Raw genomic sequence first — 26957 nt, 5'->3', positions numbered from 1 at the left:
CAAAAAAAACCCTAGGTCTCCCCCAACAAACGTTTGAGACTAGCTCCCCTAAATCTAAAAGTCTTCACTGCAGGTAGTTTTATACCTTCTAACACATTATGGAAGCATTAGGCACCACCCTCAGGGAGAAGACAGCACATCAACACCTCCTGGATTGCCACATGCTGCCTCCTCTTATGTCACCATGCCTCACAAGTAACATTCTCTTCAGTTCACATCTACAGCCACATTTTGCTGCATTTTACTGTCTTCAGAGAAGGGAGACTAGCAGAGACTCTCCTGCAGATACAGTAGGGAGGACAGGGCTTTCCAAAATTTCTAATAATTGTGCAGAAGAGGAAATTTCAGGAGGTGTTAAAGATGCAGGAGCTCTGTCCTCTCTGGCATCTGGCAACCCTAGCATAGAGCAGTGCTGCTGATCAGAGCTTTACCCTGGATTCAAAACTGGCACCTGTTTAAATGCCCCAGCTCACACCTGAAACATAAGGAACAATAATAAAAGTACCTCTGAGCATGTGCAGAGTACATTTCCCTCCACACCAAATATCACCCATCTGCGAAATTGTCTGTTTTTGGAATTAGAATGAACATATTCCATGCTGGAAGATGTGACACTGTACTTAATAGAAATTGAGTGTTGTGTCAGTGTTTGGCTGCCACATGCACTATTATTCAAAGCCTGACTCTAACGTGAAAATGCCCTCTTCACTTTTTGAGAAAAAGCACACATATTCACCCATATTACACTGCAAGAAGCTCCCCATCCTGCAAAATTGGTTAGGGAGGGGGCTTATTGCCTATAACAACTCTGTGATAGACAGAAGTGCAACAGGTATGTTGCCACAAGAACAGCTTTTCCTCTACTGGAAAAGGTTTTGCCTGTTGAATTTCTTCCTGTCACACCTGTTAAAGACAGATTATCCCTTCCAGGAAAAGGCAGAGGTGCTACTTTAGGTGCCAAGATAGTACCCCTTAGAACAGGCATTCCCAAACTTGGCCCTCCAGACGTTTTGGGACTACAACTCCCATCATCCCTAGCTAACAGGACCAGTGGTCAGGGATGATGGGAATTGTAGTCCCAAAACATCTGGAGGGCTGAGTTTGGGGATGCCTGCCTTAGAACCTCTGAGCCCTCCCAATTCACTGTCCCCTTGGTCATGTGGGGTGGGGTTGGTTACCTTTTTCTCCCTTGAAGAAGGAAGTTGGGAGAGTGGTGCTCTTTCCCACTTATGCTTTCAACTCTATGGGCTTTTCAAGCAGATTAGTTCTACTAGATCCAGGTTTTATGGAGATCCCTTGGGAAAGTGAGGTGAGGATGCATGCACGTTCTGTCTCTCTGCAGGGGGCTCACTGGGTAGCGAGCAGTAACTAGAGAGGGGGTGGCACCCAAGGCACTCACTCAAATACACACCTGTGCCCACAGACCTAAAGGGTGGCAATCACTGTATACGCAGAGCGTTAAGGGACCATTCATAAATTTGCTCCATCACCTCCATCATCGCATTCTGTAGCATGTGTAGACGGGACCTCTGTTTCTGCAAGTAGGCAGGAAGGAGGGGTGCTCTGGAAAGGCTGAAGCGATCTAGTTAGACTGCTGTTCCAGTTGGCTGGATGGAGATAAGGTGCACTGTTTGTGCAACGGGAATTTTTTGAAACAAGGGGTGGGTTCCTTCTAGCTAATGCCTCCCCATAAAAGGAGAGCTTTCCTTGAGGAATCTGAAGAGGTATGGAGTTTGACTGGGCCTTCAGAAAACTTTGATATCAGAAGAGAGGTTTCTGAACCCATAGCGAAGACTCCAAAACTTCCGCTGCAACATTAGTTTTCTAATTACAAGGAATCTTTCACATAGGGGGACCTTCAGTCCATCCAGAGACTGAAGAGGCACAGTCCATTGGATTCCACTAGCTTATTCCCCACTTGGTTCTACCTGCATGTGGAAAGCAGATGTATGGGATCTTAGTCGCCTCAAACACAAGAGATCAGGTCATGAAGGCTTTATGCATCCTGCTGTTGTATCTGCTGCAGCTCCCTCCCCTCCTCCCCTCAAGTTTCCTGCCTCTTTGACAGACAGAAATTCAACAGGTGCAACTGGCAAGCAATAAACAAAGCAAAGCAATGCTTTAGTTATTATTAGGCCAGGTACAATGAGGGTAGGAAGGGAGTGTGCCTTTGAAATACCAGCTGAGCGCTGGTTTTTACTGGTGAGTCACAAAGCCTGCCCTAAGGCAGGAGTTCAAGAACTGTGCTACCACAGCCATCTTTCGGAAAGAGAAAGCAAAAAGAAGGACTCCAAATTTAATCAGCAGGCATATCAACTAAAGTAAACATGGGGGACCTGGTCTCCTCCAGATGCTGTTGGACTCCAAGTCCCACTAGTCCCAGCCAGCATGCCCAATGGTTAGGAAGGATGGGAGCGACAGTCCAGCAATATATATGAAGTGTCACTGGTTGCCACCCCCTCCCCATACCCAAGTTATGAACTGGGGGGGCCCCTCAAATTTAGTTAGGACTGAGAGCTGAAGGAACATATTTCTTTTAAGAGGCTGTTTTGATTTTGGGATGTTTCTGTAATCAGGCTTGACAAAAAGCAAATATTGCCTTCCAAAAGGAAACAGTAAAACAGAGAGCTTCATTCATTCAATTATCTTGCATTTCCCTCGATAGCTCAGAAAGGCCCTTAAATAGCAGTTTTTACCACTGAAATTATTTACATTGAACTTTGTAATTAATTGTTCAATTGCTTAAAAGGTGGGTGATTAGCGAACTAAAAAAATATTTAATTGGTTTCCTAAGAAAGGAGCGGGGCAAGATGGATAAAGAGAAGCGGGGGGGCCAAAAGAGAAGGGGGAAGGGGACACAGAGGCTCAGTGTATTGTTTTTTGCTTGGATTTTAAAATAGCCACAGAGAAGCTCCCATTTTGATCTGCGCAGCAGCACTGAGTGGAGCTGTTTAGTCCCTGCATCCCCCCAGTGGTGTTTCCCTGTCCTAGATGCCCACCCCCCGCCACTATATTTTCCCCACCTTGGTAGAATTAGCACAGCTTCAGGTGTGCATGAGTTTGGTGAGGGAAATGGTACAGCATGTAACAGTCTAAGACACCATCAAAATTAGAGATCTCCTGTGGCTGCAGTAAAGTAAAAACAACAACAGAAAAACATCAGGAGATCCAATATGGATCTCTTGCATCACATCCATTTGGCCTAGATCAGGGAGAGGGGAACCTGTGGCCTCTGATATGTTGTTGGACTCCAAATCCCATCAGCCTCAGTCAGCATGGCCAAAGGTCAGGGAAGATGGGACTTTCTGAAGAAGAAGGGGGGGGCAGATTAAGACAGACAGAGTCAGAGTAAAGGCACAACTTATGTGTGCTTAGAAGACTGATCCACGTGGTTGTGCTCAGCCCCAACAGGCCATTTCACAGATGGCTGCATGCAGAGCAGCCCAAGACATTTTGCTGCCAGAGGCTGAAGACAAGATCCTTCACTCCGCCCGCATTTAAACTGGAAGGGCAGCTGAATTTCACTTCAGCACTGGCGAGGGGACAGCATCCTTCTCTGCGCTAGAGCGGAAGCAAGCTCGCTCTTCAGGGCATGCGCAGCTCTGGCGTCAACATCTTGCCTGCTTCCCTCCCCATCTGCTGCCAGAGTTGGCAGCCTCACTCTGCCTCATAGTAGAGCCGCCTCTGGCTAGACGAAAGAGATGGGGGTGCATGAGGGTGGTCCCTCAGCATCCTATAATAATAACCCTCCATGGGCTCTGTTAAGGCCAAGGTAGGATGAGTGGGTTACAGAGCAAGAGAGCATCTTTACTTTACTTTACGTTACTTTAACCACCATCTCTTTGCACAGCTCATTCACCCTGCAACAAATTCTACGCAGGAGCGCAACAATGGCTGCAGCACTGGAGAAGCTGCTTTGCACGTCCAGGGTCCCAGCCTCAGTTCCCAGCACCCCCATGTCCTTTGTTGCTGCCAGTCAGTGCTGACAGTACCAGGCTAGACACACCAATGGTCTGGCACAGTTCAAAGAAGCTTCCTAAGTCCCTAGAGGCTTAGTCCACTTTATTTACCAGCACCAGACATAGGAGTTGTTTTATTATTATTATTATTTAAATATATTTGCTGCTTCTGCTCTTGTGCATGAGGCTTCCCCGCTTCCCCACCCAAGTAACATTATTTTTTAAAATAAAAATGGCCCCTCTAACCTTGGCAAGCATGGGCTGCCTACATGTCTCGGCTTCCCTCACAGAGTCCTGGGAACCATAGTTTGTTGAGGGTGCTTGTAGCTCTGTGATGGTAAACTACAGTTCCCATTATTATTTGCAGTGTGGAGCCATCTACATTATATATATGGTTTGCATGCAGCCTTAACCACAGAGCTGGGATATAGAAGCCTTTTATGTCTTCCAGACAGAGAAGCTCTAGTCCCAATTATTATTTTCTTTCCACAGCCTTTATAACCTTACATTTTCTCTCCCCACCCCCCATCACTGCTTCCTCTCCTGGAGCATCCTGGGCATTGTAGTCTTCAGAGCCAAGGCCAGTTCTCACTACCACTTCAGCAGTGTGGACTTCCTGCCTATGGAAAACCAGCCCCATGCGCATCTGCCAACATATGCAGGACTTGTCTTCTTAACCACATGCTGGGAAGATTCATTTCCCAGGCAAGCACCTCCCAATGAGCGCTTGAAAGCAAACTCTGCCCATGTCAGCCAGTGCTTTTTACAGGCCATGGTTGTGTCCACACTCCTGTTTACTGTGCCCTCACTACATTTCCAGTTCTGGAGATTTAAGCCCTGTTCACACAACAAACTGCATCTGTATCCCAAACGGTTATAAAATATTGCTGTCTGACATATTGTTTCTCAAACCAGCTTCATGCTAATTGAGGTCCTTAGCTGATCCTAATTTGTTGATAACCAAGGTGTGAACACCTTGTGTAAACACATTGGTGCCCTGGAGCGTACACAAGCAGCAGCAACAAATCTGACCTTAATGAAGCCATGCTGATGTGAACAGCTAGCGGGGAAAGACCTGTGCAATGCTTGGGGGTGGGGACAATGTCTCTTGTAAGGCAGGAATGTAAACAAACACTAGGAATAATAAACTTTTGCACACAACTGTGGCACAACTAAATGGTTGTTACAGGAATAGGGCCTTAGACTGCAGGTTGATACCTCTTAGCTCTGCGGGTTTCAAGCAGTCTTTCTCGGAACTGTAGGATTTCTTCCGTGTTTATCAGAGGTTCCTTGGAAGAATGATCAATAATTATAGACAAATTCCTCCAGAAACATCTTCTACTCTAAGGCAGCCCCCCTCCCATGCCTCAGTGCTCAGCAGTAGAGTTGTCACATTATGCCTATAACTATTTTAGCATATGGGAGGGGTGAGTGCTTCTGAACACCCGCAGAGTTTCTTCCACCGCCCCTCTTGGCATTAGCAGAGTGTCATTTGTGAGCAGAATACCCTGCTGCCTGCCCAGCAACTGCCTGGGTGTGCTGGGAATCTGGTGCCCGGCATCCTGCTCTCAGGGGAGTTTGGTACCCAAACTGCTGCACTGCCTGTGAAGCCGCCCTGGCAGAAGACAGCAGGTGGCCAAGATGGCTGCGAGGGAAGAAGCTCAGGGTTTTCTTTCAGCTACCTGAACATCCTTGGTGAGACAATGCTCCCTGTTCCATTTGTCATCTGCCTCCTGCAGAAATGGTGCCAGGATACTCTCCGCCAGTTCACAAAAGAAAGCAAGGCAGGCTTGCAATCCTCTCCCCTCACAGCCTGTTTTTTCATGACATGCATCATTATCCTCCCTGCACCCATCATTCCACGCTCCCAAAGGCTTCTCTCTGCCTGCCGCCTGCTGTATCCATTTGCTCTGCACTGACTTAAAAGCCAAGATGGTGTTTGTTCTTTTGGTTTTACAAATACAGTAGAAAAAGAAAGAAAGAAACATGTTTGTTCTGTAGTAAGTCATTGGCAGTTCAAAATAGACTTCAGCAGGTGCAGTGGATGGAACAGCAAGCTGTGTGGTGTATGGTGACTTAGTGTTCATGCGTGCACATGCCACCGCATGTGCATTAGAGACAAGATATATGCTCTGCTCAGAGATTTCCCTCCTAGATTGCCTGGGGAGGGAACTCAACACTGCAGAACAGGCTACACCAACCTGGTGCCTGCTGGCTGTTTTGAACTACAACTCCCATTGATCCCAGCACAGCTTAGGGAAGACTGCTGCAGAACTATAGCTCTTGCATTTTCTACTAACAAAAAATATTAAAAGGCATCCCCCCCCCAAAAAAAAGCAAAAATAGGGGGCATTGGTTTACCTGGGACAGGAAAGCAGAAAATAAAAGCTGCCCCTAGTAAATAGGAATAACTGGAATATGATTTTTTAAAATATATTTTTAAAGACTCTTAATATAATTTTCAAAATCATTTAAGCATCTTACAATAAAAATGGATTTGTACCCCATCCCTCCTCCCAACCACTCAGGATGTGTAGCGCACACATTCACAACACTGTGGAATCAGAGCACACACATGCTCATGCCTGCCTTCAATTGTAGCAGAAGCGTGGAAATGCCTTGTGGCTTCTGAAAATCTAACAGCTCTGCCATGGCACAAGCTTTTGGTGGTCGCTGAGTCCATAGATGGATGAAGTGTAATCCTCAGTAGGCACAAATATATCCACGTGAGTATAAAAGTGGGTGGGGAGGGAACGTAATGACTGGGGTTTACGGGGAAAGAAATGCAAAAAAGGGCATTAAAATTCAAGCTGAAAGGTTTGGTAAGCAAACACAGTGACCCTTTGCAACCACTTTTGCCAACCTGGTACCTTTCAGGAGCTTCAGACTACATCTCCCCTCTGCCCCTGCCAGCATGCTGGCAAAGGATAGGTGATGCTAGAATGAATGGGGAACCTTGTTCTCTCCAGATGTCTCTGGTCTACAGTTCCCTTCATCCCTGAGCACTGGCCATGTTGACTGGGGCTGATGAGAGTTCAACAGCATCCGGGGGGTGGGGGGTAGCTTCCCCATCTCTGCATTAAGATGACACAAAGTGTTTGTTGGTTTTGCTGCTGCAAGAGACTAGCATGGCTGCCTCTTTGGCTAACAATTAAAGCAAGTAGCCAGAAAGGAGAACTATGCAGTGGTTCAGGCAAAGTCAAGTTGGGTGGCAAGTATCCTTGCAAACCAAGAGGCCATTCCATTGAAAGTGCTGCCCGGAGCACATGGACCCGGGTGATTCAAGCAAGGCTCAGAGGCTGTGGCTTAGGACAATGAGCTGCCATCTCAGTGCAAGAGATGGCAGCATATACAAGGCAGCCTTTTGATCTTCTGTTCAGCATGGTGCTGCACACCCAGGGGGAGACAGCTGGGGAGCAGGGCTTTGGCTGCAGCTGCTTGGGGCTGCTGTGTGTCTGCCGCAGCCTTCAAGGCACTGACACCCTCTATCTTGCCCTGCCGTGAAACAATAGCCTTTGCATCCTGACACATCATCCCCAGCAGGGATCCAGAGCCGCCTGCGACAAACATCGCCAATCCATGCTCCCTACGGCGCACGCATCCTGAAGCTGCAATCTCTAGGAGAAAGCAGGATGCCCAAAGCATGCATTACGGTTGGGGGTGCGATGCGGAGGAAGTCAAGTGGAGCGAGTAGGGCAGACCACCTACCACCCCACATTGCCCCTGCTTCAGCCAGATACTGTTGCTCTTCAGCCCCCTTCTTTGCTTGCATAAGAGGTCCCTAGAAGGGAAATATATTTGTAGCTCATTTCCCCAGCATGCACATCGACCACATTAGCCAGCCTCAATTCCGCTGGGAGCTGAATGTAAGCCTAGGCACTTAACTTGCTGTGCTATTATAATAACCCTGGTGATGCCATTGGGGTGTTTCTGAGTCACCCTGTTGACCAGCTGGCCTGAGAGACCCACAGAGGCTCTACAAGAACCAGTCATTCCAACAAGAGAGAATGCTACTCTGTGCTTTTTATGAAGGACTCTTTCCTTTTATTGAGGGCTTCTTACCTTAAGAAGTATTTGCGCAATTGTCCACCAAATTCAATCATGTCAAATGGGGGAAAATGTGATATGTATGTCATTAGGAATATTAGAACAAATCAGATGAAAATCCCATTTTGGCCAGCATTTTGTTTTCCAGTAACAGCCAGCAATCTGTATCTGAGAACCTCATAGGCAGGAGTTAAAGGCAATAGCCTTCCCCTATTCTTGATCACTGTTATCTGTTATATTATACAGGTATACTGCCTCTGTACATGGGGTCTCCATTTCCTGACCATGGCTAGTTGCTGTGGATAAACATATTCCCACCCAACCCCGTGGATCTGTCTCATCCTTTTGTTGAGCCAAATGCCATCATCCATTCCATCTTGCAGCACTGAATTCTGTAGGTTACATTTGTATAAAGGAGGTAACTGATTAACTACTTAGAAGTTTGGAATTTCTATGCTATTTGCTTGCAGGATAGATGATGATAGATGATAGATGATAGATAGATAGATAGATAGATAGATAGAGATAGATAGATAGATAGATAGATATAGATAGATAGATAGATGAGAGAGAGAGAGGGAGGGAGGGAGAGAGAGATGCAAATTCACAACAGATGGCCAATTGGCCTACTGTGACAATCCTCAACATTGGCAGCCTGGGATTTGACACATTCAGGCTGCAGAAATCACATCTTGCTAATTCACATAATAAACTTAACTGGCATGCATGTTTACATTCTTCCCTATTGAGTATCCTGACCTCTGTCTAAGTGAGGTTCCTCAAATCTCACGCACCTTCACACATACCTACAACAACAACTGCAACCACACAAGGGCTGGCATCCCCATGCCCAAAACCTCCGGATGGCAACTGGCACATGGACCATGCAATGCTGGAGTGATGGGTTTGGGGGGCCTGTGCCAATTGGGAACAGAAGGAGCAGGGGTGGAGTGAAAGAGCGAGTGGGAGAGACTATACCATGAGAAGAAAGGGGGTAGCTGAGTGTAGCAGCATATTCTACCATGCACAGGCAATCACAAAACACAGATACCCAAACCTGATATATCACAGGTGAGTGAAGGCCGGTCATAAGTGAGATAGAGCCAAGCAGGAAATCAAATGGCTACTAGAGGCCTACTAGAGGATGATCTGGTGATATATAAATCAGCATTTTTGCTTAAGGGACTTGTAGCAGGATACTAAATCCTCCTTCTTGGAAGTCAAATGGTTAAAAATATGCTTAAAAACACTCTCACTGAAGCCAAGATTTTAAAATGGTTTGTACATTGTGTTTGCACAGAATCTTGCCAATGGTTTCCCTTGGTTTATTTCAGCCTTGCCTTAACCACAAGTTGTCCCACAGATGATCAAATAAACCATGGCTTGTATCTCCAACATTTCTTTTCTTTTCCAACTGCTTCTGCTTCATGCCTTTGTAGCCTCGCAAGGGCCCAAGGTGGGTTGGTGTTGAGTTCACATATAAGGCCAAGCCATAGTTAAAACAAGCCAAGGTTATGAACAATAACAAAAGGATAGCTTCAGGAAATGATTAAGCCACTGGGCAGGGTTCACATAAACCATGGTTTTAATGTCATTCCACCAGGGCCTGCAGGTATAAATTAAAAGAGTCAAAGAAGCACCTGCATATAGACCAAATGTACACCAACAGTAAGCCTGGTTACTTCAGAATTGCACCCAGAGCAATCTTATCAACAGAGACTGTGTCATGGTGCCCCACCAGAGAAAGACATACTGGTAAAACCCAATCCACTAAAAAGAAGTGTGAATTAAGGAGCCCCTTGCAATCAGCTCTGCATGGATGCACCACGACTCCCCTAAGGTCACCAATGTTTTTCTAACAAGACTTCCTTTGTCAGTGCCTGGGATGTAGAGCTTGAACAGAGAAACCACATGGCCTGAGATTGGGAGCTTGTCTAGTGAACCACCTAGGAATGTGTGTGTGCCCAAGCCACAGTGTCCTTCTCTGACCCAGAAGGAAATAGGGCTCTGCCATAGCCATGATGGTGAGGTGACTAAAAAGTGGCAGAGATTGATCAAGCTGGAACCCAGGTAGGTCTCCATTGGTCAATAGTTATTAGAGCTAACCGCCATCTGTATTGGCATTCTGTTGGCCTCTGAAGACACACCGGTTTATGCAGGCATTCCTTTGATGTCTCAACCCAAGTCTCCTGTTTCAATTGCTGTATTGTTTTAACAGGTATGCTTTAATTTTAATTTATTTTAATTTATGGATCTATAGCTCAATGTTTTAACACGATTATTTTGTTTTGTATTTTAATCAATTATTTTTATGTGTGATAGTACTCACTGAACTGAATTTCAGCCACCTCTTTTTCTTTTCTTTTCTTTTTTCCTTTTGCTGTTCATGACAACCATTGGGTGTTGGAACCCACTGCATGTTTATCAAAATATGAGTACCAGCACCTTATGATTTTGTTTTGTTTTTAACCAAAAAAAGCACTGCTTTAAATTATGGTTCTTTACATTTTAATTTTCTGTGTAACTAGTTTTTTATACTTTATGCTAGTTTTTTAAAGTGCTTAGGATCCTATTTTTTGCAGTGGGAGGTGTTAACAACAACAACAACAACAACAACAACAACGATAACACAGCTTTCCTTATTCAGTTCATTTTTGGTTTTTTGGTAAGGCGCATGCTTGCAGTCACTCTTTGCTGCTTACAAACAGATGCCCCCTTTTCCCTCAAGTGTTTGAAAGTGAAGGACTCTTTTGAGTTAATCTGCACATCCAATTCTGCCTTCACACAAACACACGGAGAACAGGAGCAAACTCTGCCCATAACTCTGCCTATTAATTACAGGCAGAGCTCTTGAAACATGAACAGTCCATAACAATGACAAAGAGGCAGCAAGGCCGGCACCTGCTCTGTCTGGCAACTGCAGGGATGATGGAGGACTGAAAACCATTGAGGTTGCAGACCAGAGTAGCCCCACAGCTGCCAGAAATATATATATTTCTTTTCCAGAAGATCTTCCTCTGTTTATGAATAACACCCAATGTATAACTCAAAGGCATGAAAGGGCTGGGAAACCTTGAATGATCTTGGGAAATGCAGCTTCCTGTGGGTCACTGGGACATAAACATGCTGCATGAGAAACTGGTAGAATTCATAGAATCATAGAAGTGTAGAGGTGGAAAGGAGCCTGGCCCAAAGGTCATCTCGTCCAAGCCCCTTGCTTTAGTACAGTTCGTTTTGGGGGCCCAATCCAGCCCCCATGGCAGTATATGTCCTAAAAAAAAGCTCAACAACTTTGGTCGGCCCTCACACATGTTCACTTCATCAAATCTGGCCCTCTTTGAAAAAAGTTTGGGCACCCCTGCTTTAGTATAACATAGTTACTGATGTATCCTAAGGCTTAGTATGTCATGACAACCAATCATTTAATTTAGCCAGTATCCTGTTATGGACAGTTGACAGTATCAGGTGTTATAAAGGAGGTATATAAAACAGCTTACACTCCTTTGGTTTACACCCATTCTACAGGTTAATTAGATCATCATTCACAAAACCATTGTTTAACTAATGGTGAAGTCACAATGAATTGCTTTTTCCTTTCCTCCCTCCAGGGGATTATGGCGCACTGGCAATCCTCCTGAATTCTCTGAGATGGACTGAGCTTGCAGGTCCTGACTCAGCCCACTTGTGTTGATTTCCCCACATTAAAACAAAAACAAAACACAATTCTACAAACTGGTGCTGTCCTAATATTCCTGCCTGCCATCAATTTGTCTAGCTCATTTTCTAATCCAGTTATACAGTTGACCATTAGCATATTCTGGGGCATTCAATTCCAAAGCTCAGCAGTAGTGCTGTATTTTCTAGTTTAAAATCCCTATTTATTTTACATTATGTGCGCATGTGCTCATTTCATCTGATCCAATTCCATGCACAAGGACTGATCCCATTCATAATGGAAGCATTGAGTTCTCCATCTTCTTACCCATCAGTCTTGTTCAACTAGCCCTTCTTGGTTATCACAACCTCTCAAAATCATGATTCCCTTGGGAGAGTTCACAGAGTCCATTCTCACCCTGTAATGTTGCTCTGATAGAGAAATCAGGGGCAGGCGAGAGAAGGCTCTCGGGGGATGCCTAGCACAGGAAGCTAGGCATGATTTAGCTCCATGCCATATAACATGCCTGTCCCCAGCTGTTGTCCAGCCTGGGATTTTGGCACAGGAAGCAATGCTCAAGGGACTGATGCCTTCATAGGCTTGTGCTCCCTGGCTGGTGGGTCTCAGAGTCCCTGTATAGAAACCACAGGTAAATGGAGCCTTCTCTTCATGTTGGCTTCTGGAAAACTGGACAATCATGCCACTTACTGGCCAGAGTGGCCCAACAGCTGTGGGTAGAGAAGGTCACCCAGCCAAGGAAGCCGGAAGGTTGGGGGGAAAGAAGGCAGAGGACAAGTGTAGGCTCTGGGAGAGCCAGGAGACAACTGGTGCTAGTGCTGTAGCCTCTGAAGGGAGGGGAATCTGGGTGAAGGCATGGTGTGGGCAGGAAGGTGAGTCTGGAGGGACTGGGTCTGACTGGTGTGTCAAACCAGAGAGTCACACATTCTCTGGAGACTTGGAAAAAAATTAGACCATGCAGCCTTAAGAACAATCCTGGCTTTTGGTTGTGATCATTCCCTAAGGGAGTCTCCTTGGGGAAGTGCAAAATTGTTTCACCAAAAAGCTGAAGGATGAGCCCAGAAAGTTCCCCTTCCCCTTCATCTTCCATGAGCTTGGGGAGGGGGAAAGGCAGACACAGAGAGAAGCATCTTCCATTTTGCCCAGATAACTCCCTGAAATTCCTCTTCAATTATTCAGACCTCCTCCATACCTTAGCAAGGCCAGCCAACCCAAGATGCAGACTGGGAGGGCAGCCAAATTGGCACTCGTCACCCAGCTGGCATTTTTGACTTCTCAGCCTGATACAGGTTGGGGCTGCAAGACAAATGCTGGTTGTCCATCCCCTCTTTTCTTTTCCTTTCTTTTGGTAAACCGTTTGTGTTAGGAAAAGTAAGCACCATTTCTTTCCCACAACTTCAACACACACCAACCTGTTTCACCTGGAAATCTCTCCCCTTTCCTCCTCTTAATGAAAACATGGTCTACAATGACCCTGGGCTGAGTTCACCTCTGGTGCAGGCCAAAGGGTACATAGCCTGGTGGCCATCAAGGTCCACCTGCTGTCTGACACCTTCCTCCCTCTATCCCTTTCTTTGTCACCTCTCACAGCCCTGTCAGACGGGCAATAGATACTCAGCACAGACACAGATGGGGCATGCGGCAACAGAAAAGTGCAAAGGGAAAATAAGAAGAGAAAGGGAGGGGGTGATGCAGTAGCTGAGGGGGGAATGGATTTTGGGATGGAATGACAGGTCGGATGAAGAGGTGGAAGAGGGATGGATGGGTGAACTCTAAAGGAAGGTGGGAGCCTGCAAAAGTGAGAACATTGGCGGGAATGAAGAGAGGCACTGCAGCGCATGCATGATAAGGAGCTGCCTGCCTTGTTGTGCGCCGTGACAAAAGAACAGGGGGGGACGGCAGGGTTTAAGAAGCTTTCCCACCTGGTGCCCTCCAGATGTTTGGGCAGTGCTGGCTGGGACCAATGGAAGCCGCAGCCTGAAACACCTGGAGGGCACCAGGTTAGCCAGGACTGGGCTGAAGAGCAGCTACCAGTTTGCCAGCTTGCCCTATGCTTGACACAAAGGTGCCACGCAGTGTGGAGACAGTTGGGTGGGGGGAAGTCGGCCTGGAGGAAGCATCTGCCACATCTTGGTGCCCCGACACTCGAAGTGGCCAAGGCTGGGGGAGGGGAGAAATAATAGAGATGGTTGGCCCCCTCTGGAGAACTGGGAGCGGTGATGGGGGGGGGGAGTAGCTAATCCTTTGTCTCTTTCAGGCAGAAGGAGGAAGGAAGGGTGGGTGGGTGGATGATGGATGGATGGAGAGATGGAGGGATAAGCGGGGCGGGAGGGGCGGCTTCCCCATCTCCCCTTGCCAGCTCCTTACCAGTCTGTCCCTGGCTCATCCACCACCAGCAGCACTTTGCTGCGCCCCGAGGACCCTCCGGAGCCGGCGACCCCCCCGACCTGCTCGCTGAAGGTGGCCGCCGCCGCCGCGGTCGTCTGCTTCACGGCGTTGGAGAGGGAGGAGAAGAAGCCCCCGGCCCCGCCGCTGCTGCCCGCGCCCGGGCTGGGGGCCGACGGCGGCCTTTCGGCGGGCGAGACGCTGCCGGGCGACGGCGAGGTGGCGCTGGGGGGCGGCGGAGGGGGCTGCGGGCGCTGCAGGTCCGTCATGTAGCCGTTGGGCAGGTTGGCCATGAAGTTGCTGTCCGAGAGACGCCTGCGCAGGTAATTCATGTTGGCGCCGGGAGGGGGGTCGCAGGGGGTCGGCGGGGGGGCAGGGGGACTCCTAGGGAGGGGACCCCCTCGAGCGCTGCGTCTCTGGGTGGGGTGGGGTTTGCTAAGCCTTCCAGGTGGGATCCCCACCACCCCCACCCCCGGACGGCTGCTGCGGAGATCTCAGGGGTTGATCCTGAGAACGGCCAGCCTGCCAGCGACTTCTCAAGGGGGGGGGGGGCGACTAACGGGGAGAGGCTCCCTCCCTGCAGCAGATCTGTCTCCTGTAGGGAAGATGAGGCTGCTCTTTTCCTTTTAGCCCTCTGGGATCCTTTGCTTCTGAGGGGATTTGCAGGAGGGATCTCTCTCTCTCTAGCCGGGAAAGGGTCCTCCAAAGCGCTTTCTCGGCGCGCCTGCCTCCTGGGGAAAGGATCTATAGGGAAAGATGGGTGCCCTTGTACCCCTGCGCTTTGGGAGCGGGAGATCGCTCGAGAGAAAGGAACAGCCAGCCCGGCGCGACTCCTCCCAAGTCCTTCTGTGAGCCTCAGCAACCAGCCCTGCCCAGTTAAGCGGCTCTCCTGCGCGTGGACTCGCCCAAATGCTTCCCTTCCCCCCTCTGCGGCTGCAGTGGTAGGCGCCTTGCCTCTGCGAAGCGAATCCCGGGGTGGACCATTAGCCGACGGGAGAAGGGGAGGAGCTCGGCTGCTCTCTCCTCCGCCCCCCTCCCTGGCGAGTGCGAATGGTACGGCCCGGTACCCAACAGCGGAGATGCGGGGACAGAGGCAGAAGGATGCTGATGATGCTGTGCGCTCCGGTGGAATTGATGCTGGTGGTGCCACTGCCCTTAATGCTGAGGTTGACGTCATGGTGCCAGTGTCGATGATGTCACGAAGCTGGTGGCAAAGAAATCCCAAAGCTGATTTATATTCCCACTGGTTCCACTGCACTGTAGGATGTATCAATGGATATCGGAATAAGTGGAAAGCCTCCCTTGAGGGCTGCAGGGAATGGGATGCAGTCACAGGGAGAGGCGGGAACTTCCCTCTTGCCCATATTTTGATCCTTCAATGAATGGGCCAGAGACAGACAGCCAACCACCACCCAGGACTCTGAGAAAGAAGAGAAATGGGAGGTCTGTTTCCTACCTGCTTGAAGTGTGACCCAGCCGTTATGTGGACTTTTAATTGTAGAATTGTAGAAATGGCATTGGTTGTTTCTAGAGGTAGTTTGATTGTTTGCATTTAATCTTATTTTAGCTTATCAAAGGCCACTCCAACAGCTTCTGGCATTCTGCCCCTGAATACCAGTTCCTGGGAAGCATCTGTGAGCCAAGCGCTGTTGCTGCATCCATGCCCAGCCTGCAGGCTTCCCACAGGCATCCGATGGACCCCGTGAGAACAGGATGCCCTGGACTGATTGGGCCACTGGCCTGATCCAGAAGACTCATCTTGTGTTCTTAAGCAGTTTATCAATCTGTAAAATAAATAAATAACAATTTACCTCCAGAGCTATGAAAATAAGCAGAGAAGGGAAAGGTGCACACCACCAAGCAAAAAGAAAAAACCAAACCAATAATAATAATAATAATAATAATAATAATAATTTATACCCTACCCATCTGGCTGGGTTTCCCCAGCCACTCTGGGTGGCTCCCAATAAAATATTAAAAACACAATAAAACATCAAACATTAAAAACACCTTCAGGTATTTTCTAAAAGTCAGGTAGTTGTTTATTTCCTTGATATCTGATGGGAGGGCATTCCACAGGGCGGATGCCACTACCAAGAAGGCCCTCTGCCTGGTCCACAGGGGTAGAAGGAAAAAAGGTTCATGGCCCTTGCTTATTTGTTTGTATGTTGCTTACATGGCACTATCAGTGCTTTACAGACCAACATTAGGAAAAAGAAATAATGGTGCCTTCTATTAAGCTCTTAACCTTAAAGACTGTACAGGTATCTAGTTTATCTCAGGCTCACATAACAAGAGGGACCTGTGATTAGCATGGGCTTTCCAGCATGGCCCCATGCTGCAAAAGCAGATGCAGACACACTCTTCAGGCAAGAAGATGATCATGAGGCATTCAGATGGTTTCTCTCCGTGGCTTCCCAACACAAACTGAAGAGGTTAAGTATGCAGAGTTAAAACTGCATATATTTAAATAATTTTTTAAAAATTTTTTAAAGAGCAAATATGTAAGGAAAATGAATGCATAGCACAGCCATAAGGTATGGCTGACAGTAAACAGGGCTAGAATTTTTTCTGTAGGGGAAGGAGAAGCCTCAGGCCCCATCACAGCATTGTTAGTAAAAATGTTTTAAAAGGTTTTTGACTAACTGGGTTCCCCCCGCTTCTGCTGAGTTACCTCTAATGTTTTAGTTTTGGGGGTCTATTTTGAGATTTGTTGCTGAGAATTTTGATAGGAATGGGAAAACTGTTATAGATTTTATTACAGTTGTTATTTTTTATTTTAAAATGAACTGGGGTATACATTTTAAAAATTAAAAAACAATAAATAAAACACACAAGCAGAAGCACTTTACATGCAGCAGCATTTCATATGGAACTATACAAGCACACAGCTGTAGTCTGAGAATTTCCTTGAGGAAGCTGAAGGATCCTGAGCAGATAACAAATAAAATGCAGCCTCCTATGTACCTCACCTGAGAGTAAGCCCCACTGAATATAGATGGGGTTACTTCTAAGTAAACATGTCAAGAACTGCCCTGTTAAAGTAGCAGCCAGGGCATTAAGCTTTGCCTGTGTGTGTGCACATAGTGCTTTACAGGATAATGCTATTTACTCAAAAGTAAATCCTATTGAATTTAAGGGGTATACTCCCAAATAAACAGGATTAGGGGTGCAGCTTAAAAGCCTTAATGAAAAAAGTAAAAAATGGTGACACAAACATTGGCAAAACCACTTCACATATGAATACCTGCAGCAGCAATTCACAGGAAAACACACACAAAGCAGCATTTCACAAACACACATCCATCTGCAACAACTTCCCTTCCCACATCTTCTGTCTTCTGCAGCTGCTGCCTGCTCACTCTGGCAAGGGCCATTTTTCTTTTGGGAATCAGGCTCCATCTGGGAAGCTTTAATCTGGCAGTGATCATGTGCTGAACAACCATAGCAAGAATATAAATAAACGTGCCTTTATGTAGATAACCTATTGCAAATGAAACCTTTGAGACTTTATAATATTAAGAATACACAAGATGTTCACCAAGCCAACACAAAGAGAACCTTTGCAGTACCCTTGAACCTGGCAACTCCAACCTACTAAAAGAGAAAATTAAGATTTAGGCCACATTCACACCAAATGTTTAAAGCACTATGATGTCACTTTTAAAAGTCAAGCCTTCCTCAAAAGCATTCTGTGGTTTGTTAAGGGTGCTGAGAGTTGTTAGGAGATTTCTATTCCCCTCCCAGAGCTACAGTGCTGAAACTGATTTAACAATCAATCCTTCCCAGGGAACTCTGCAGACTGTAGGTCTGGGAGGGGAAGAGGCGTCTCTGAATAACTTTCAGTGCCTTTAACAAATGACAGCTCTCATAACCGGGAGGAGGGAGCCATGACTTTTTGAAGTGGTATCATACTGCTTTAAAAGTCTGGTATGACACCACAGTTTGAGGGGCCCCAAAAATGGTAGGAAGCAGGGGACAGCTGCACCAGAAAACAATATTTGAAGCTGCAACACAACCATTATTTATCAACAGCTTCTGAAATGTGTCCAGATTTTACCCCTTTCCAGGTAGATCAAATTTCAGAAAAAAGCATCTTGATGTTATGATAACTAGAATTTTCAGTCTTTGTAAGGACAGAATGCTGAAAAGGTGAATGTTTTATAAAGTTTCTCCTGTGGCTTGGGCTGTATCATTAGACAAAATTCCCACTGGAGACAACTTGATACTAAAGCTGCCCCTTCTCTCCTGAGTGCCAGAAATGGGGAGAGGGGTGAATGAAAGGGCTCAAACAAGCCCATAACGTCCCTGGAACTCATAATGCCCTAAGTGCGGGCGGGCAGAGGGCAACTAGAGCACTGCTCCAATAAGCTCAGCCTGCCCTCAGCCTGCCCCACCTGCCTGCCTGCCTTCCTACTCACTAACCAGTCTAAGGGTTGACATTTCCCGCTGGCTTCCTCCTCCTCAGTCTCAGTGTTGCCCTTGTAGATCACAGCAGGGAGGAGGTTGGGAGAGAAACTAGAATTAGTTGTGTTTACAAGAAACTCATGTAACCAGGGTACACAGGAAACTACTTATAAATAAAAGATTAGGACAAGAATTTATCTCATCGGATAAAGTCAAGAAAAGAGGAGTTGTGATTTATGTAAAAGAGAAATGGACCCCAAAAATGATGTTTAAAGATGAACAAGGAAGATACCTGGCAGTTGAAATACAAGTACAAGGAGAAAAATTCTTAATAGTTGGAGTTTATGCACCAAACGAAGGCAAGGCGGAATTTTTTAAGAAGCTTCATGAAACTCTGATGGATTATTTGGATTACAATGTAATAATTATGGGAGATATGAATGGTGTGGTCTCTACAAATATGGACAAGGCACAAAGACTGACAATCTCCAAGGAAGGGAGACTTCCGAAGACCTTCTTTGAAATGACTGAAAATATGGACTTAATAGACATATGGAGAACGAGGAACCCTCTTGAGAGAGAGGGAACTTTTTTCTCTCAAGCAATGATGACCTGGACCAGAATTGATCAAATTTGGATTACTAGTGGGATGGCTCCAAAGATTAAGAAGGTAGAAATCTGCCCAAAAACCTGCTCCGACCATAACGCCGTGAAGATGGAAATGAAACTTACAACAACTGGTCAATTTAGATGGAGGATGAATGACACCCTGTTTCGAGATGAGGAGATCCACATGAAGGCCCAAAAAACTTTAAAGGATTACTTTGAAATAAATCTAAAGGCCGATGTGGAAAAAAGAGTGATCTGGGACGCAAGCAAAGCTGTGATGCGAGGATTTCTGATTCAACAAAATTCAATAAAAAAGAGAAAGCAGAATGAGAAGAAGGAAAAGATTTTGGAAAAGATAAAAGAAGAAGAGAAAAAATTAAGATCAAAACCAAAGTCCCAGGAGATTTTGAGAGAGATCAAGTTATATCAAACACAATATATGGAACTGATGAATCAAGAGATTGAATGGAAGATAAAGCAAATGAAACAAAAGACATTTGAATCGGCAGACAAATGTGGCAAACTTCTGGCTTGGCAATTGAAGAAAAGGCAGAAATTAAATACAGTTACAAGCCTAGAAGTGGATGGAAAGAATATATCTAAACCTAACGAGATTAGAAACTGTTTTTTGAGCTATTTCAAAAAACTATACTCTCAAGGGCCACAGAAAGAAAGGGTTACAGCGATATAAGATTAGACTGAAGGAAAGATTAAGAAGACATATGTTTGACAGAACTATTTAGAAGTTGCTGGAAAATTTTGGACATTGGGATGCAGAAAGGGGAGGTATGGGGGAGTCCGAGAAAGAAGGTTTATGAAAAAAAGGTTATGAAACTATACGTGTTTGTATGTCTTTTTATATGTTTGTATTGTCTTAAAAAGTTTGTAAAACTAATAAAAATTTATATATATAAAAAAAGAAACTAGAATTAGTTGACTCAGCCTGGCTCCACCTGCTGTTGGCCTTCCGCCTTCCACTTTAGCAGTTCCAATGGGCACCAGCCGCCACTCAGCACTGGAGGCAGGACAATGGCATAAGGTTTGACCAGGCAATATTTATCACGATGGGTGTGCTGTCCATAGTGCTGAAGATGCTGTGCCTTTGTCCATGGTGCTGATTGAACCTTACAGTTATGCTCTACCCTGCATATGCTGTGGAGCATGGGTAGGCAAACTAAGGCCCAGGGGCCGGATCCGGCCCAATCACCTTCTTAATCTGCCCACGGACGGTCCGGGAATCAGCGTGTTTTTACATGAGTAGACTGTGTCCTTTTATTTAAAATGTATCTCTGGGTTATTTGTGGGGCATAGGAATTCGTTCATTCCCCCCCCCAAAAAAAACATAGTCTGGCCCCCCCACAAGGTCTGAGGGACAATGGACCGGCCCCCTGCTGAAAAAGTTTGCTGACTCCTGCTGTGGAGGGAAGTGAGGGGCAGATGGGACTCCTTAACCTGGGAAGGGAGCCCATCTAGAAGAAGGAAAACTTTGGTCCTAAACCCCGGCTGCTTTGTGGAATATCTTCAAGAGAAGGAAACTCCATGGAGTAACCGCCACACAAATCCAGAGTGGAGTCCCTGAGAGGGTTGGGTGGCAGCTTGTATGCCTCCTTTTGGAAACTCCCGCCGCTGAGTGGTGCCAGACCTATTGCTCTGCTTTCCTTTGAGCCACATCAGCAAGGCTGAGAAGTGAGTCTTGTCATATGGGCAGCCAAGGCTTGTGCCCCGGGGAGGTCACTTCGATGCTGCTAACACAGCAGTGTGACTTCACCCCGGAGGGCCTCTTCATTGTCTCTTAAGACAGACAGATGCCAACAACTTCCTAGCTCCTTCTCAAAACAGCAGCTGCAAAGACACTTTTAACTCCCCCACATCTAAGATGATCCAGTGCACTTTGACTCAATAAATACTATCCTTTTTTCTCCATACAAGCCTCATAACTAATGTAATGAATCAAGGTGAGGCTGGTGCTCTTTGCATGTTCAGAGGGGGTTTAAATGTTGAGTTGCCAAGATAGCAGATTAGTGTTCTAGCCAGTTATTTCCTCTCAGCATCCAGATCCCAGGTTCACCTGTGCAACTTTGAGATCTGTAAATCTTTACAGAAAGAGAAGAGAGGATTGGGGGCATTGACTGCTTTGGCCCCCACTTCAAATTATTATTGGATCTGAAGTACAGGGAAATGGCCAGGATCCATATATAAATTTTATGAAGATGTTTAACATATCCCTTTCCCACCAAAAAAAGGCCAGTTAATATGACACTGGTGATGGTAATATGTAGCAAAGATGCCTGTGCATCTAGCCATGATGACTCACATCTCCCTTTCAACATTTGCTGAAACTTGACTAAGCTCAAATACATCAAATATAAATTAAAGCCCTCGGTGTCAAACATTCTCTACCAAAATAATTCGGAGGGAGGGAGGATTACATCTTATTTTCTCTTTTTGCTATTGAATAAGTAGGCTGCAGACCTAGCTAGAACTATGACAGAGGGTCTCCACTCTCTCAACCCTCAGGGTGTCGGCATACCACTAGCTTGTGTTTCAGGATGTATCTGGGACAATTCATGCTGTTCACACCAGATTCTGAATAGTCACTGATGTGTGCTCCCCTTTTGGCGTGTGTGTGTGTGCACGCGTGCTGAGGATAAACTTTCCCCATGGTGTTCTTTGCAGTGAATTTCTCAGCACAGAATTTTGTGTGTCTTTTCTTCTTCCTTTTTCTTGAAGCATGGAGCCAGGTCAAAAAGTGTCTGAACTTGCTGTGGTTTTGATTCTAAAAGAAAGTAAATGTTGAGGGTAAATTCAACTGCATCTCCCACAGGCCTGGTGGAAATAGTCTCTTGTTCTGGCATTGTCTCCTTTTTCTTTGCTAAGTGCTGTAATTGCACGTCTCAGTTCCAGACCTGCCAGGGGTTCTTTAGGTGTTAATAACACACTCGCCTGGTTGCATATCTGCAGGGCCTGGCTGTATTCTAAATTACACCTTGTCATGCTGCTCCAGTCTCGCTGAACATAATTGTACTGCTTTGAAGAGGAGGGGGCAGGAAAAGACCTATTGGAAGTGGGTGTACCATCCAATTCCTACTTCTGCATGTGGAAAAGCAAATGTACATGTATCTACCTATAGAAGTTTGTGGAAATCCCTGATAAAGTACTGAATGTGACATATACATTGCTCATGTGTATTAAGTCTGCAAGGACATGCCAGCATTTGATTTGGCAGGCCTGTTTCAGGCTATATGACAAATTGCAAACATGCATGACTTGGTATGATGGTTTCTGTTTTAATGATTTAATGTGCATGTTTTTGTATATTTTGTGGTTTTGCTGCCTTGGACATTCCACAAGGTCCTAAATTCAACAAATAAATAAAGCTGGAGTTGTCATATTTGCCAGCATCAAAAGTGCATTTCTGTATGTGTTCCTGCATATTAGTATATTTCTGCAACAATTTGCACCAATGCAAAATGGCCTGCCTGTCCTGGTCTGCTTGCTTGTTTTTGTGGCCCCTTGACTTTCCCCCTCATTTTCACATGAGGGGTTATGACTAAATGAGGCAGCCTCAGAAACTGTGAGGACTTCGGCTGCTGCAGTAGTGCAGGGGGGAGGGAGAGATGGAGAGGGGTTAGAGGATTTTCTGCTCTAGCATCACCATGACAACCACACTGAAAGAACCCTAGAAATCCCTTTCTTTCATCTAGGCCAATCCTGGCCTTTCCCAGTGCTGAGAGTGGGGGGGGGGTGATGGAGGGAACAGAGAAAGAACAGCAGCTAAAGAGAAGCTCTTGACCACTCCAGTTGCTATGGGGATGTCTAGGATAAAGCTAGGAGGTAAGAGGGTAGATTTCCCCTTATTAGCCTGAGCATCAGCTGGGGCCCAATTGAGCTAGGATGTGCCACTAGGTGTCGCTGCCGTCTTGATTTCATTCCACTCAGAAAGGGGCAAGATATCCCAAGATGTTTCCCTTAACCCAGGGGTGGGAAGCCTGTCACCATGAAGATGTCTCCAGACTAATCCAACTCCCATCAGGCCTGACCACTGGCCACTCTGACTGGGCCTGATGGAAGCTGGATTCCAACACTACCCAGAAGATCACAGGTTCCCCACCTGTGGGGTATAAGTAATATGGGTGGGGTATAAGTAATAAATTATTATCATTACTATTATCTTTTCCCAGGTGCCTCAGAGGTAGGGCTGTTCCGCCAGAGAGGCAAGGTGCGGTGACTGCCTCAGGTGGCAGGATCCACAGGGGCAGCAGAGCTGGTCTCCCTGGACTGCACCACCTGCTGCTGCCGCAGTGGCAAGAAAAGCTGTGGTCCACTCCTTGGAGGCCAGATCTGCTTCCTCCTTGGCAGCCCCCCCCCATGCCACCTGTGCAGTGGCCTCTTGACACACAGGAGGTCTGCTAGTCTTCTCCCACCCTTCTTCCCAATGATGATATTTCTTCCCCCCTTGTTCCTAATGTAGATCTTCACTCATTCCTTCTTCCCTGGTTGGGGGAGGTGCAGAGAAGGACAGAAGGACAGAAATGAAGCCCATGTCAACATTTCCAGCCCAGAGCATGGGAAATAATCTGCCTGAGTTTCAGTCCGTTGTGCCAGGGTTAAAGATTCGCTGACGTGGTTAGTGGGGAAGGAAAAAGAAGCCTGACCTGGCCATCTATATCTGTCGTATTTCATACTGCTGCTGAGACCCTTTGTGGCTTTTGCTGGTATTCTCAAAACAGCCTGCTGCACTCCCCCCCCCCCAACACGAAGCCCTCTTCCAGGCTTCCCTTGCTGGCTTCCTGCTCCCTCCCCACCCAAACTGCAATGCTCCTCAAATATAGAGATTATCATCCAAAGAAAGATATACAGTGGTACCTCAGGTTACAGACGCTTCAGGTTACAGACTCTGCTAACCCAGAAATAGTACCTTGGGTTAAGAACTTTGCTTCAGGTTTCGAACAGAAATCGTGCTCCGGCAGCGCGGCGGCAGCGGGAGGCCTCATTAGCTAAAGTGGTGCTTCAGGTTAAGAACAGTTTCAGGTTAAGAATGGACCTCCGGAATGAATTAGGTACTTAACCAGAGGTACCACTGTAGTCTCTCTGCATACAGTTGCACAGCCTCCAGTTTCTCACTGATGAAAATAGGGACACTTGTGCATGCTTGCAACATCACTAGACTCACACCAAAGACACCCTCCCACATCAAATGTTGCTGAAGGCACTTCACCACAGGGGGCATGTTTTAATGTGATGATTTGTTGCTTTAAACTGATTGTGTTAATTGTTAGCAGCTCTGGAAACCCAGAGAGGTATGTAATGCATGTAAATAAATTAATATTAATTAAATCTGCTTTAGTCCTGTTCTGCACTGGCTGCTTCAATAAATCACTCATATTTTTCTTCCCTTCAGAGAGAAGCATAATCTACTCAAAAGCAAGCCAATTGAGTTCAGTGGTTCTTCCTCCCAGATAAGTGCGTATAGGATTGAAGCCGAATAATATATAGTAGACCATTTCAAGTCACAGTGGATCTGGTTGTACTTTCAGAATAGTTTCCAAGCATTTGTTATGTGACAAGTTGATGGCAGTTGTGGGTGGGAGTTTTTCATAGACAGAGAGCGAGAGAAATAAAGACAGAGGTCCTGTTTTGCTCTACAAAATAATTATATTCAAAATGGCTTACAAAACCTAAAAAACATCAACTCATTCAAGCTGCAATGAAAACATAGAAGTATACAGTGGAAAGCGTTTATAATGTACAAAGACACAGCAACAAGCAACCAGGTTAAACATGGGGAGGACCTGCTAAGCATCAGCACAGCCTGATTAAGTAAATGTGCTTTAAGTGCCTGCCTAAACACAGGAAGAGAGGGATCCCAAGAATCATAGAATCATAGAGCTGGAAGAGACCACAAGGGCCATCGAGTCCAACCCCCTGCCAAGCAGGAACCTCTCCAGAGAAGGAATGCTCTGAAAATGTGTGCACCAAAACCAAGATGCATTTTCATTTCAAGGTGGCCTGAAAAGAGAAGGACTTGTGTGCGCGCGTGTGTACAGCAAGGCTGCAATCCCACCCTGAAGACTAAAGTCACCTCCACACCTTACATTTAAAGCACAATTAAAACACAGATTTTCTGCAAAGATTCCTGGGAACTGTAGCTTGCCCTTCACAGAGCTACAATTCCCAGCAACTTTAACCAAACTAAAGTTCCCAGGATTCTTGGGTGGGGGGCTGCCATGTACTTTAAATGTATGGTGTTGATGTGACCTAATAGAATATGATGGAGCCTTGTGTGCTCTGAGGTATTTTCTAGTAGAGAGAACTGGCGATCCTGTTGAGATCCTGTGTTACTGTGCAGCTTATCATAGACCCCATAGGAGCCAACCTCCAGGGGTCAAAGGGTCTTTGGTGCCCTAGTAAAATATTTGAGGGGGCCTCCCCCCCAAGTTGATGAGCATTGCCCTTCAAATGGTATCCATGCATTGCATCATGTGGTCAATTGTGCAGGGCAGTGCTTACTTGGCCCCCCCATATTTTATTCAGGCCTTAGGAACTGCATATGCGCCAAGTGCCCCGATTTTCCAGGGATAGTCCCGGAATTATGAAAGCCATCCTGCTTTCTGATTTGATCCGAGAATGCCCCTATTTCACCCACCAGCTCCTCCAGGACCGAGCTCAGGGAGGAGGAGGAGGAGGAGTTGGTGCTTGGCCCAAGCCATGGTGGGGGCAGTGGCAGTTGTGAGGGAGCATCCCATGGCCTCTCCATGGCCACTGCTGCCAGTCTCCTCGCTTGGGCAGCTCATGGCGGCTGTGGGTGAGGAGGGGGAGAGGCTGCAGCCGCCAGGGCCCAGCCCTGGGCCACCTTGGGCAGGTAGAAAGGGGAAGCAGAGCAGAGCACAAGGAGTCTTGATTTTATTATTATTTTAAAAATGCTTTGTGCATCCACATCCTATATTGCCCCTTTCTAAAATTTATTTGTGTGTGTGTGTTTGTTTTTTTGTAAATCTACCAAAGAATAAAATAAAATTAGGATTAAGGAGTTTTCTCAGGGCATGGGTACTATGTCCCGTTGGGGTAGTGGGGGTGGCACTCGCCCTTCTTCTGATAGGAAATGCTCTGCAGGTGGGGGGAATGGGGGGTGAGAAGGGTCAGTTGGGGGAGTGAGAAATGTCCCTATTTTCATCTGTTGGAGGGTATGGAGCTGTGTGCAATGAAAACTCAGATGGTGCAAGGGTCACTGCAAACCTGATCAAACACGTGTTGGAGCACATTATTCTGCCTACCATGTATCTATGAAGGCAATGAAGAAAATCTACCCCGACATGTTCCTTGTGTCCTTTTCTGAGTGACTCAAACTTTGTTAACATGGATTCCATGCATATGCAAGGCACTCGGTTACCCAAGAGACCAACACTCCGGCTACAACGTGGCCCCTCTGTCACGGGTTGCTGAAGAGACCCAGCTGACCTCTGCAAAGAATTGGGCCTTCAGAGTTGTGGGACCAGATCTTTGGAACTCTCCCCTCCTTGAAATATGCCAGGATCCTACCATTTGTGCTTTTGACAAATGCTGAAGGCATTTTTCTTCACTCAGGCTTCTTTGGTATAATCTTGTTAATTTGTCCACAACCACTGCTGAAAGCCAGGGGAGGAGGAAGGGGGTGTGGTAGGGGTGGTCCGCCCCGGGTGTCACCACTGAGGGGGGGTGACAAAAAGCCAGCCGGCACTCATCGTGGGACCTGAAACAAATACCCCAACACTGAGACAGTCTGGGACATATGCAGTTATGGAGCGATGCAGGATTTAGGATTGCCAGGTTGATTTCTGGCTTTGCTCGTGAGCCCTTAAAGGGCAAGGTGTGACAAGTGGAAATTCAGAAAGTGAAGC

General features: G+C 46.5%; 1 protein-coding gene and 1 long non-coding RNA gene across 3 annotated transcripts in view; both read right to left on the bottom strand.

Moving 5' to 3' along the window:
• The window catches only part of SYN1 (synapsin I), a 96880-nt gene extending 81866 nt beyond the window's left edge, over positions 1 to 15014 (bottom strand). The window contains exon 1 of one of the 2 annotated variants that reach the window (XM_080988465.1): positions 14047 to 15014. In XM_080988465.1, coding sequence (XP_080844591.1) covers positions 14047 to 14396 — 350 coding nt within the window. In that variant the 5' untranslated portion in view covers positions 14397 to 15014. The remainder of the gene's footprint in view (positions 1 to 14046) is intronic. The other variant, XM_080988466.1, reaches the window with a different exon arrangement.
• The window catches only part of LOC308467103, a 260657-nt gene that overhangs the window by 163084 nt on the left and 70616 nt on the right, over positions 1 to 26957 (bottom strand). The gene's annotated exons all lie outside the window — the stretch shown is intronic.

The sequence above is a fragment of the Podarcis pityusensis genome, assembly GCF_964106645.2.
Source record: "Podarcis pityusensis genome assembly, chromosome: 17".
Taxonomy (NCBI): Eukaryota; Metazoa; Chordata; class Lepidosauria; order Squamata; family Lacertidae; genus Podarcis; species Podarcis pityusensis.
The sequence above is the reverse complement of the archived record's forward strand: the minus strand, read 5'-3'. Positions and strand labels throughout refer to the sequence as shown.